The 14,359-nt window shown below is 37.3% G+C and overlaps 1 protein-coding gene across 1 annotated transcript in view; it reads right to left on the minus strand.

The window, feature by feature from the left end:
• PPP4R3A (protein phosphatase 4 regulatory subunit 3A) overlaps nucleotides 1-14,359 on the minus strand; it is a 39,055-nt gene that overhangs the window by 10,692 nt on the left and 14,004 nt on the right. The window contains exons 3-5 of the mRNA XM_031593088.2: nucleotides 11,762-11,860; nucleotides 8,806-9,423; nucleotides 88-165 (exon numbers count right to left, since the gene is read on the minus strand). Coding sequence (XP_031448948.1) covers nucleotides 88-165; nucleotides 8,806-9,423; nucleotides 11,762-11,860 — 795 coding nt within the window. The remainder of the gene's footprint in view (nucleotides 1-87; nucleotides 166-8,805; nucleotides 9,424-11,761; nucleotides 11,861-14,359) is intronic.

The following is a 14,359-nucleotide window of genomic DNA, read 5'->3' on the forward strand; positions in this document are numbered from 1 at the left end:
CCACACTAGTCAGTAATTCAACAAAAGAGGTGTGTTTAACACTCTGCAGTAGCTATCTGTTTCATGTACGTTTTAGGGATTTCTTACCAATTCCTGTCTTTTCTCCTCATCTGTGGCTTCATCTGTTAGTTGTGCAAACAAGTCTGTCAGAAATTTTTCATCTTCCTACAAATGCAAAACAATACCATTTGTTTATTTGACAATATCAAAAGGCATCCAAGTGTAATATAAATTTCTTCTAAACCATGCCTCCTGTAGTTAAGAGAACACAGTTGTATACTGTATTTAATCATACTAACAAGGGTTTTCTAATTCATTTTCCAAACAAATTAATACATTTGTCTTTCTGTTTTCACAACTGCTACCATCAGTTTTACTCTTAGCTACAATATACCTTACATTACCTTTCAGCTGTCTTCTTTTTGTCTTCTACTGACACCAGCATTTTGTCTATGACTCTCTACCTTCTCCCTTGTCCAATATCCTTTCCCCCAAACCGCACAATACCCTCACTTCAAATGTTTTTGTATTTGATACACACAATACTCCGCCTTACACACATATCACTTTGGAATGTCAGAGATTTCTGCAGCAGAACTAAACCAAAGATATGATAAAGGTTTTTAACATCAGAAATGAGGAGAGATTATATCTCCTCAGTGTTACGAAAAGGCTAAATACTGAAAACCAAATCAAAGTAACTGCTCCAATTACACACATTATTCATTGGGCATTCTGGTTGGCAGCAATCAAAATCCAGTCAATTCAATTAATTTTCATGCAGTTGATTTAACAAGAGCAAGCATGTTAAAGACTTGTATTGACTGGAAGAAATAGTAGCACTTAGCTCCCCATTACAATCCTAATAACTAGAAGGTTAACAAAGCAGGAATTAGCCTTCCCATATCCGTTCCCTAATCTTATACAGTAACAGAGAGCACTTGCTTGCAATAGATACCTTTGCATGAGAACCAGAGATTTTTCATAAAGCTGCCAGAATGCTAAGCTGCTTCTTATGAAGTTAGTAACACCACATGCTGTTTTGTTCATCTCCAAACTACAGCCCTAGATACCCAAGTTGCCTTCCTTATGCTTAATAAATAAAATTCAGAATCATGGAAGTGCTTCATTTCCAAGGGCATGCCATGCTAGTGCCTTCACAAATCAACCCAGGCTCTCCACACAGTACCACATATAAATCCAAAATAAGCTGGCATGAGCTACTACCCTACAGGCCATTTCATCATACGCTGGCAAAACGTAAATTTAGGAAATGCCACGTGTTTTATCTTGCTTTGATGCTGTGCTTTTCTTCTAATGTAACGCAACAGTACAGTGACAATAAAAAATAATGATTTCAGAACATAATTTCAAGTGCTATTGCTGAGACTGCTTCAAAAACCAAACAGAGATGAGAAAGGCCTCACTTGAAGTTTTTTGAAGTTCTCTGGAAGATCAAGCATGGGACATCTAAAGTCTGACTTTCAGATTTCAACATTCAGACACGTTCAGAATGACTGATTCCAAGAAACAATTTAAGCTGCTATGAAAGAATACACGGCTGTTGGTCTACCTGCTCTCCAGCTGTCACATGGTTTCAGAAATATTATATTCTAATATTTAACTAATTAGACATTACGGCTACCTAATTAGCTTACAGTAGAGGTACAAATAAGAAAATAACATAAAAACAGGGCATACAACTATTTCTTTCGAGGAACATGCAAGCTCTCTGTGTGATCATTAAGCAGTACAGTTAAAAACACTGCTATTTTGAGGTGATGTAAAACCAACTTCATCTGTCAAAAGTATCAATAAGATGCTTGCTTATCCCCAGCTGAACAGTGGAATCCCCATTTCCATTCTTACTGTGAATGAAAACCCTTGCCTCTTCCATAAAACCTGGAAGTGCATTCAAATTAATACCACAAAAATATCTCAGAACAATCACTATGAAGGGGGAATTCAGCGTTTAGATACGTCAGAGCCATGATGAGCGTGCTTCTAGAGAAAAAAGAAAGTACGGAGTATGAGTCTAAGTATCAGATGACTTGTTTTGAGGCGGAATGTGAAAGGAGGAAGGGACCCGTGACAGGTTCCCCAATGCGAGCAAGCAGATCCCAGCAGGTGGAACCACGCTGAAGCCGCAGCTCTGAGTCCCACCTCCCACCTCGTGCCATGGCCACCCGCAGCAGAAGGCAGCCCTCGCACCCTGTGCCTGGTTTTGCAAGCAGCTGCGACTTGCACAGGGCACTTCTGAACACTGGGAATTGAGGAAGCCTTCACTGCTGACATGGTGTTTATGGAACAATCTGCAGAAGTTCAGTACGCAATCCTTTTTCAACTCTCCACAAACATACAATAACACTGGCTTTTACAACTCTATTTTAAACATAGTAACAAAACATTTCATAGAATCAGAGAACGGCCTGGGTTGAAAAGGACCACAATGATCATCCAGTTTCAACCCCCTGCTACGTGCAGGGTTGCCAACCATCAGACCAGGCTGCCCACAGCCACATCCAGCCCGACCTTGAATGCCTCCAGGGATGGAGCATCCATAACCTCCTTGGGCAACCTGTTCCAGTGTGTCACCACACTCTGTGTGCAAAACTTCCCCCTAATATCTAACCTAAACCTCCCCTGTCTCAGTTTAAGATCATTCTGCCTTGTCCTACCACTTCCACCCTCGTAAACAGCCATTCCCCTTCCTGTTTATATGCTCCCTTCAAGTACTGGAAGGCCACAATGAGGTCTCCCTGGAACCTTCTCCAAGCAAAACAAGCCCAGTTCCCTCAACCTTTCCCATACTGTTATCTTTCTCCCTCCCAAATTCCATTAAATACATTGTATTTTTAAATGAACAGCATTATCTGAACTCCGAGGGTCTCAGTGCAACTCTGATCTCATTGAATTCATTGGAATGAAGATGGAACTGAGTGACTCAAGATGTCCCACCCAACAAAGTCCTTACATGGCCAATACACACTAAGTGGTGGGTACTCCAAGAAAACAAAAATAACCCGTTACAAACTTTGTGGTAACATCCTAGCTCTGAAATGCATTTAGATGCAGCCTCATTCCAGATGCTTAATGAATGCTTGACACCTCCTTACTGATGGGAAAAAAAATCCCTCACATTTTTAGAAGACTTGTGAACACAAGGAACATTCAAAACGTGTGATTCTCGAGCTGTAAGATTACTGATGAGAGTAACGTATCTAAAGTTATACTTCTGAGTGACCCAACACAACCTAAGGAAAAGCACAATATGAAAGGAGAGTTCGTATTTTAGAAGTCACAAAGAACCAATCCCAAATGCTAGAATTACACAAGTGTGTATTTCTTCTCATTTTCTTTTTTTCCAACTTGGAAAAATCCTTCATAAAATATATCTGTGAAGTAAACACAGAGCAAATGCATAAATCTTTGCAGTATCTGGCCTCTTAGCAGACAAATAACAAATCTATTAGGATATATATCAGAAGCTGTGGAAGTCATCAGCGACTAAAGCTGCAAAATAATAGCTTGCATGGTAATTACAATCTAGCTGTATTTTTCACCATCCATGCAAATTATTACATATGCAATACTTAAACTATCCATATGCCAAACATTAAGAATATTCACTTATGCTTCTGCAGGATCTGAGCAGATGCTCCTAGGATTCTGTATGCTTCATGAAGACAAATTAAACCAGGTCATATATCTATCCAGTCAGTCATTTCTGTGTTTCAAAAAGAAGCAAAGCCTCAGATGAAGGAAGATCACACATGCTCAAAAGAGCACTATGGGTATTTGTGAACAAACTTGCAAAGAAATACTTTCCCTCCAAAGGTCACTTTAAAAAGCATTAACTACAAATTATAGTATGAAGTACAGTTAATTTTCAGTTATCAGACACTTCATGCCTGAGATTACACATAAATTAAAAACCACTCCTTTCTCAAAACATAAAACAATACAAGTGTACAAGAAACTGAGCAAAACCTAAGCAGAAAAAGGAGTGTAATTTCCATCTCATTTCCCATCTCCATATTTTCGGTATTTCAGCCTAGAAAGTGTAAGTTTCATATAATACTACCAGCAAGCTGAAAATTACAGTTTCCTATGTACACTCCCTTCCTGCAACCACACCAGAAGACTTCACAGTTTAAAATGTTCCAATCTCCTTTATCTCATGCTGTCTTCCCATACATGCCTTCACTCACTATCAATGGGCTATTTCTGCTCGAAACAACGTGCTGAAATAGATGTAGGAGCCACCCAAACACCTCTGGAGTTTCTGCACAGATCAACAATAATTTTCTTCAATGAAGTTGAAATCATTCACATGCACCAAAGGCAAACTTTTTCCCTTAAGTCATTTCCCACAGTAGGTGGCATTCTTTTACACTTCACTGCAAGAAAAAATTTGCTGTGAAGTACATCTCCAGAGTTAATCCTGAGAAGTTGCAGTTAACTGCTGTAAGACAGCTGACCTGTAGGAGATGTTCCCATCCTCACACATCTGGGCCAAACTGCTGACATGCACTGACACCACTCTTCCTCCCAGACACCCACAGACAATTCATTTACATCCCTGGGTTCTGCTGAGAGTAAGCAACTGTCTGTAAAAGCACTATTATTATATGCCAGCTTATTACCATAGACATCTAATAAAACATAGAGATATACCTAAATGTCTTCAATCCTTTAGTTAATGAAAAGGGTGTGGGACTGCCAGTAATGTCATTTCTGTAATTACAGAAGCTGATTTACCAGTAATGTCATGTGATCGCTGTTCTGCTAGGCACATTAATTATTTTAATAGGTATCAAATCTTCCCTTTCCATTCCCCAGACTCCTAAAAATAAAAGACTGCAGAGTCTGAACAACCACAAAGAGTGCCTACCAACAGTCTGTATTCTGGAAATCAAAAACACCATAGGATCTTGCTGGCAAAGAGAACACGCCATTGAGAAAGGGGGGGAGAGAATGGAAGGAAATAGTGTTTGCTCACTCTATGGCGCAGTTTTGCAAGTTTTTGTTCTTTTTTTTTTTTTTTTAAGAACTAGTTAATAAAACAAAAGGAAAGGAACTGGTGACCTCCAGTATGAACATTAGTATTTATTTTTAAAACTGCAAAAGAGCGTCATATAAAGTAAGAAACACCACTTACCTGTCCCACCCCCACTCTTAACACTTGGTGAGCTCCATGTTTCAGCAAAGCTCCTTGGTGGCTATGACATCAAGACTAGAACAGGCTGGACCCCAAGTACTGAGAGCATATTAGGAGGGGCTGAAATTGGAAAAAAACATTATATACATCTTTCATATCTTCTGTATCACAAAACCTGTAACTGTAGGTCTCTACAGCAGCTAACTCTGAAGACTGGAAATGCTGGTATCATGGGTTTATCATCATGACCAGCAAGTGACATCTTGACAAAGTTACTTGAAGTGATGGATATTAAGATCATTACATCACAAATAAACTAACATCTATTTCTACAAAAAACCCACAGGTTAAGTGTTTTTATAAAGATTATGGCAAAACCAACTTTAATGAAGGAGGAATACAGTTCATAAACCTAAGTACTAAAGGTGACCAATTCTCTGTTCTTAGTTTTACCACAGGATGTGCAAAAGTTATTTACCACAGGAAGCAAAAGGAAGCAAGTGCCTTCACAGAATTAATAAATTATAGTTGAAAAGCTGACCTTAAATGGAGTCCTATTTGGACATCAAATGCCTTAAGCAGAACACTGATAAATTTTGAGTAAAATCAACTGGTCTGTCAAAAAGCACAAGGCACAACCTGCACCACCTCCTTCAAATTTCTTGTCAGCTTTCTGTGACCAAGGTATGCTTGAGTATACTTGAGTTACCATGCAGTCTGATGCAAAGGAGGCTTTTTCAGAGCTTATCTTTTCATGGTGGAAGTAATAGTTTTCCTTCTCCCTTCCTTCAGAGAAATGAGCAGAACACAAAGCAATCCAGTCGCATACACAGGAGTGGCAGCATGGCACAGACTATCAATTGCTCATGGAGAAGAGCTTACCTCTAATCTGAGACATAAAACTTACTGAAGGTATCTCCTCAGTCACAGTCTCAGTCCTGAACAGCCAATTTAAAGTCAACAGCACACCAACCTTGTATGACACATCAACTACGTAATGACTTGAGACTCATCTGCGTCTTCCAATAAGCCATCACAATGCATTCCAGAAACATTCTGAATAATCATGAGTTACAAAATAAACATGTTTTTATGTACATACATATGGATAGTGAGCACTGGGATGTCCCAAGATGTAAAACTGCGAATGCCAGGAACTCCAGTGGCCAGACAGTAGACAAAGAAAACTTTACATCTTTCATGAATTAAGACTCTCATCAAACTATTGTGATATTATCAGCTACAGACATACACATTAAACCACACACTAAAAGAAAAAATACCTTAAAAATTAGTTACAGAAGCTAAATGAATAAAAGCAGTCTTTTAATTCTTATCTCAGAGTAGTATTTATCTATTATGCTATTTATACAGAAATTAGAAGGACCAATACACATTTCTATACAGGGACTGTGGGGGATGGAGAAAGGGGAGAAAGACAAAAGTGCAACTCAACATGCTGCTCTATAAATAAATGAATAAATAAATGCCAGGTAACAGATTTAACCATGGCTTACAGCTACACTACAAGTATGTAAAAAAATCAATCAAGTCTTTTAATCTCTTAGAAATGTAATGTTCTTATAATTTGTGATATCCTCTTTTAATTCCCTCAACATTTCTGTCAAACAGATTCTTATTTATATACTACAGAGATCCCTCTCAACATTTTAAGAGGTGTGTTACAGAAGGACCAGGAAATACAATATACCATGGGTGTATTTTATGCCCTGTGTGGTACCACTCAGGCTCCTAGAAATTGTAGAAAGCACCTGAACAACTTGAAATGTTTATCTTACTTTTAAAGTTGTGCAATGCCAATTCTTCTGCTCTACTACAAAGGGTATGTACTTCATTCTCAGATAACAGTAAAAGGTTCCGAAATTTGCAGTGACACAAATCAAAATCAGACTGGAATGATACTCCATCTATAAGCTGCAACTGACAAGTTTTGCAACCATACTAAATCTTTGTATTTTAATCCAAGCTTACCCTCCATGTTTCAAATTAAGACAGATTTTAAGAGTAAAAAACAACAAACAAATCAGTCACTATATCAAGTTACCCTCAGTTTTTCTCAGTTTCTGATTTTACTTTCTGATTTTACAGCATCAGGTCCCCTTTCTAGCTCCCTGTTTCCTTTTCAACCTTCCAAAGCCAGCAGGAGCCACTGACAGGAAGACACCCAGAATAATCACTCTCCTCAAGCAACATCCTCAGCACTTCACTTTTAGCAATTCTTGCAAGGAGGTAAAGGTATTACAGAGACACTAGTCACACTGGATACTCAGGTGGAAACAACTGAATCTTTTTCAGCACTTTCAATGTCAGGTTTGGACATTTTCACAAACCAGCCACCATAAGATGACAGAGGCTTTTTGAGTGTTTTAGACAGGTGAATGTTGTGGTTTTGTTCATCAAGGACACACGTACAGACATGAAGAAGCCTAGTAATAGTCAATATGCCCTAGGTGCTCCACCTGACTACTCCACCAAATGGCAGTCCTTCCACAAGGCATGCGTCTCAGCTGCCAGGCCTGGGTACATGCCCTGTGTATCTGGCTGCCTACCAAATACTCCATGGATGGACACAACAGATTCAGGCTCACACAACTGGGTTCAACAAGATCAGCATTCTGATAACTAAGTGTGGTGGGTGGAAAGGCAGAGAGACTAGTTTTTACACTGATTTGCAACATGAGCTTTCAAATGTATCCTTCACTTTTTTTCTTGTATTTTTCAGGAAATTAAACAGCGTGCACACTGAGATTCAACTGAAGATTAAAATGATTCACTTAATCAGCAGCATCGAGCATTTTGTCCACTGCTCCAGATCAGAAAGCCCCTACAAAGAATTTTTGTTCTTTAAAAATTAGGAGAAATATGATAGTGATAATTAATCTGTACAAATAAAATACATGAGCTGCAATAATTTAGAGTTTTTTGAAAATTCTAGGAAGCTCCCAGTAGAAAGATGCACCACCTATTCACAGGTGAGGAATTTCATGTGTTGGTGCAGAATTCTTCAGATGTGTAGGTAAGAAATCTAAAGCATAGGTTACACATAATCTCTTCATACTTGCAGTAATACATCATGGAAAACTTGTAATTTCATGCAGTCTTATTTAGAGACTTACAAGACAAACTAAGAAAACATCCAAGCACCTATGGCAGTATCAGGTTCTGAACCTATGCTTTCCAAACAACTAAATCCCTTAATTTCAAAATTAGAAACAGATACATGTTGGCATGAGATCACATTTATGAAATTCACGTGAAATTCCATCTTGTTTTTGGCACAGTAAAATCATCAACTGCAGTACCAATAAAGTCCCAAAATACAAGAAAAAATAACAAAAACAACCCTTCAAAATGCAAGCAGAACTATTCATTCTAAGCAAGTCTGCTGAGAATTCTACATGTTTGCTCATCAGTTAAAAAGAACACGATCCAAAATCTGCAATTTAAAAATATAGATCTAAGAGCTTGGTACTCAAATTCCACGCCTTTTCTTTACATAGCATTTCAAAATGACTTTCAGAATAACTGAAGGTTTCACTGAAGCAACTCAGCCTTTCCAGGAAATATTAACAACTTTCTCTGTCTGAGGGCAAATAAAGAGACAGCAAAATCCTTACACTTACCTGTAACATACCAACTATTTCCACTTTATTAAAAAAGATGAAAGAATGAAGTGTTGATAGCATATTTTCCTCAAAAACTGAGGGAGTGGGTAGGACCATATCTTGAATATACTGTACTCTGTACGTCTGATGTATTTTTTGCTTCAACTCTGGATCAGATATAGGAATCACCTCTTTAAATTTTGCTGTTTTAGTCAGAAATTCCCTGTGTTTCCGTGACTGTGATAAAGACGGATCGTATTCTAGGCATCCAATTACGTCCATTATACATTCCTCGGAAAACATGACTTCAAAAAGTGCAGTTCTGTTCAAAAGGAAGATTCCCTTGATAATTTCATATAAGTGGTGTAGTCCTTCAATGTTCTCCAAGTCTTCGCACACATGAAAAATTTCTAAGAGCTTCTTAATATAGCCCTCATTTTCCAGTGCTAGCGCCAGTTTCTCACGGCGTAACGGCGAAGGCAGTGAAGAAGCCACAAGTTCTGCAATTTCTTCTAGTCGACTTAATTCACAAGATGGCAATTCAAGACCTGGTGATGACATATCATCAAAACGTTCTTCCTCAGACTCATCGACAAGGTCCTGAGTAATATCGACAGAGGGGTCTTTGCCTTGAACCTACAAAACAACATGTTTGCAAAAAATGAAGTTTTATGTTCACTACCATTACAATCTTTTTTCAAAAAATACCATTTCAAAGGTCACGTGCTTTTCATTTGTATACTCAAAATAGAAGCACAAATGTATGTTTCACGTTGAGCAAAGCTGGTTTGGAAGGTAAGAGATAATGAAAAGATTTCTTCAGACAGAACACTTTACAAAAATCAGGAGTATTTCAAATACGAAAGGAAAGTCATAATGACTAGTAGGGACCACAACATTTCAGTAGATGACTGTGCTAGGCTATTCACTTCCATTCATTATTCTCTGTAGATAAATTTTTAAATGCAGACCAGCATTACATTACTGCAGTGATAGCTGTTAATGTTCAACTACGGTTGTTTATCTGTTCTTAATGCTTCTCATAGCTTCTGCAAGCCAGGGAGGCCAGTCTTGTTAACATTTTCAGGACGAGAGGACAAGCCACAAGGCAAAATCTGTTATCATGCACTTCCTAAGCACTCAACAGAGGCAAAGAATCCAAAGTAATATCTACAAAGCTCTTAAAAACACAAAACCCCAAACCAACATTTACGAATGAGCAGTAAAAATCTGGAGCTCTCAGAAGACAAAAGCAGAGATCTGCAAGTGAGACCTCTGAAGAAACAATCACAAAACAAAGTACAAGTTAGTAAAAAAACTAAGACATGCTTGGGCATCAGAGTACTTCAGTTTTAAACTGTATCTTAATTGTAGTATCTGTGTGTCAAATCCAGAAATGCAGAGATACATTAAAGGGCAAAAAACTTGCAAATCAGCAAAAGAAAAAAAAATCTAGGAGAAGTAACATTCATGGCTAACAGCAAGCCTATACATAGATTAAAATCCAGAGTGCTGTTAAAGGCCACTTCTTATTCTGCTTCTTCACCATCAACCACTTACAGTGTTGTGGTATCAAAGTTTTCCTTTAAGGAAAAGCCGTAACAACTGAGGAAGCGTAAGATCTTGAAAGTACACAAGACAAAAATACATCCTGTTTTGAGGCCATGCTATTGTAAAGAAACTGGATTCTTACAGAATCCACATAACTCTTTATTTAGAGGCTAAGGAAGCTGGGTTTCTTATCTGGGTGTTTCCCAAGAACACAATTTCCCCTCTCCCCCGTTTTGTTTCTGCCCCCAACTTTTGGTCCTTTAACTGCTGAGGTTCTTGAAAGTGCTTCTATACTTATTTACAAAAGTGGTAAAGCATTGAAAAGACTCAGGAGTTAAAAAAAGGATGTAGCCACAAGCAGTTATGAAGCCTGATTTCTTTTACTTTATTTCTGAACTCAGAGAAATTAAGTTACAGGCGGAGACAATTATGTAGTTGTTGAACAGCACAAAGAGGGAACGCATAAGGAAGGAATTATTAGGAAAAAAATAGAAAAATTCCACCTAATGTAGCATAGCAATTAAGAAAAGTTGCAGGGCTTGGAATTAACAAAAATAAATAAATAAATGCCAATAAATGACAAACTGAACCACTATCTGTGAATTTACTGACTAAATTCTTCTGCATACTGGTCAATATTTAATAACTGAGTATGTTGTCCCGTAACAATACTGTTTCAGTGACTATAAAGACAGCAACTTCTAGTGGTAAAACACAGTAAGTTAACTAGCATGTGTTAAAATGCCTGCATGCTACATATGAACTGCCTGACTCTTTAAATCATAAGAATTATAGCTCTAAGGTAATAACACAGACATAAAGAGCTGTCTCCTACTTCAACTACAAAATCATTCTTTCACAACCTGACAGTCAACAGAAACAGTGTCACGTTCACATGAGTTTCTCTTGAGAAACTCAATACTGCCCTCACATGAACTAGAAGGATAAGAGAGACAGAAGAATGAAAAATGGAGAAAAAGAAACATAAAAATTATAGTCAAGTTCATAAGAAATACATTACAAAATCAACTAAGAACTTGCACATTCTTTTCTCTACAAGAAAAGTTTAGAAGGAATTTTTTTCCCTTCTAGTCAAGCAGCAAAAAAAGTTAATTTTGAGATTGTTAGGAAACTTGCTGAGCACTCACATTGATGCTAAACTCCTTAGAAGGTAAGAGATCTACAAAGGTATGCTGAGCAAAATTATCTGAAAAAGCTCTAAGAAAAGTCATAGTTTATGTTCATATTGGATTTCTGGGGGAAAGTTTTCAACTCAAACACGCAAAATTTGGGGAAGGTGGAAAAGAGGGCAGTTTTGTTTTCATTTCCTATCTACTCTGTGCACACACACCTATTAGAATAGACTACAAATTCTGAACACAAAATGATTTTGACGCCTCAGTCTTTCATTTATCAAACTTACCTGACATATTTTTTCCCATATTTCATCACATCCTGCTTTTTCTTGAAAGCTAAGTGCCAAATCATAGTTTTCAGCTTCAGACCACACAATCAAGGTATCCTGTGAAGAGAGGAGGAGCATTTTCATTTCAGGTGATTTATGTTAGGTTTTCCAACACCAAACAATGCTTAAAGAGTAAAATTTTAAAATAAGGATAGCTTGACACTTACTTACAATAGGACAGTATTACAGAGCAAATGTAATCATCCTACTTCCATTCTTTGGATTAAAAACATTTTTGCATAAGTCAGAATAAGTAACTTTTAAAATAACTTGGAAAGTTTTCGTTCACAATTCATGCAATCATAAACCTGCTAATCTCAAAAGGCTCATCTATAACACCTACATTTACCTCAGCGTATCCTCTGATGAGATACAACACATTAATACTGCTTTTTTTAATACTGTTTCAACTGGACCCAACAAAACTGCAATCTTTTGTAAGATGTAAGTTAAAATCACTGTCTTGATCTTTTTTTATCAGGCCCCAGGAAACACTGTGCTAATGCTTGAACATTAGAACAGCTGCTTGAAGGAACTACAAAATGCTGCAAATGTTAAGCAAAAATAGATCTTTGAACACATGCATACACAGAGTTAAGCGTCTAAGAGTTTGCTTACATCTGATGCTGAACCATGCACATCATTCCAAACTGCACTTCTGAAAGGAAGTTTCACTCCAGATTTGTAGAAGTTAGTTGACAGTATGCTTAGCTAGACTGCCTACCCAGAAACGTAAGCTCCTATCTACATATTTACTTATTTGAATAGGCCAGTTTATCAGAGCCCTCAAATTGCATGTAAAACCAGCATACAGAAAGGGGAAGCTGACCCTGCAAAAACATAGTTTACCAAACAGACAGTTTACAAAAACCCCCAAAAAAGATCAGAATCTGCACTATATACTGAATCAAATTTTATTTTTAAAGTCTTCTGTTCTCCTGTAAGAGCTAGCTGAAATGTGGCCACATTAAATACACAAAGCCTCAAATGACGTTATTTCACTTAAAGCTAAAATGTACATTTATTCACTAACAGAAAAGAGACATCACATTTCACTGAGAATCACAAAATAGACTCATGGCTTCATTATACATAAGTTTTCCTTATGGTGATAATTCCTAAAGGAATTAACTTTAAATACTTGCAAAAGCACTATAATTTGCCAGGCATGTATAAAGTTTAAGACTGGTGATTGTTTAGGCTTAATACAATTCACATATTAAAACGAATACTGAAGGTCAGAGAGATCTTATGTTTGGATTTCAATATTCACCTACAAGAAAACTCCTGAAATTAACCTTAGCTAAATAGCACGATCATCTGGCTCCATCAGGACTCAGTCAAGCAACACAACATAATCAATTTGCCATTACCAGAGCAGCTGTACTACCACAGAGCACTAAAAGGTTTACCTTGCAAATGGCAAATAGTTTACCTTTCCATTTCCAAAGGGCTGAGAAGGAGGTGGTACACAGAAGAAAGGGATTTAGGAAGACCACCTCCAAAATACGAAAGGAAGAAGAAAGTCAGAGTTAATAATTTATTCTCTGCAAGACAGGTCATGGTGCAAACACTCTGGTAATGACAGGTTGACAGCATCTAGTCCTGCTAACACATAAAGAGTATAAAAAATAGTTTACAAAAATGTTGAAAGTGAAGGCCCAAAAAGAAAAACACCAAAGTATCAAAGGCCGTTAAAGGGATAAGAAGAAAAGTGAAGATGCACCAGTCACTAAACAGGGATATATCTTCAGATATGTTTACTTTACCATCTTTTAAAACCAGTCTGTACCTTACTACAGTATGCATCCTATGCACCAGGATCAAAAGCTAAAACTTCAACCTACCATCAGTGTTTGTAGTGCAGTAGTTTTCAAGATCAACCTCTTATCAGTAAGGGCAGCTTTATTTAAATTAACTGCTGTCAGTTGAATGAACAGAAGCTACGAGTCTCTGAACAGAAGCCAGCATTGAACTGGCTTTTTACACAAGACTTTTTACACTGAGAAGAATGGAAGGAAAGCAGGGAAAGGAAGAGTGAACTGAAAGAAACACAGGTAAGGTTACGTTTGAAAACTATACCTACAGATGTAAAAAATTGTATTTGGCCATAGCATAGCAATATTTTTTTCTTAAACAAGATCTACTAAGATGCATGGAAGTTCAAGTTGTACTTTTTCACCCCTACAAATTCTGACTCTTTTTAATTACTTGTTTGGATAGCAAAGCTAAGAACTGCAGGAACAAAGTGAACTGCAGAAAAATAATCTTCCAATTTAGTTTATTAATATTGGAAAAATATTTTCCAGTTGCCAACATTAACAATTTCAAAGTATTCAACTGTCTTATTAGCACTTAAGGATCTCATGTTCTAGATTACTGTCAGTGCCTCAACAGAATTTATGAATTGCTACTTTCTGGATTCTTTCATAAGAGAATGTTTGTTTCTACACCTTTTCTTGTCTGAAAGGGGGTGTAAAAAGAAAGCACAAGAAAGTTTTGCATAACGTACAATTCAATGTTTAATTTCTGTACACAGAAACCTTTATCTATTTC

The sequence above is a fragment of the Phasianus colchicus genome, chromosome 5, assembly GCF_987193195.1.
Source record: "Phasianus colchicus chromosome 5, bPhaCol1.hap1.1, whole genome shotgun sequence".
Classification (NCBI taxonomy): domain Eukaryota; kingdom Metazoa; phylum Chordata; class Aves; order Galliformes; family Phasianidae; genus Phasianus; species Phasianus colchicus.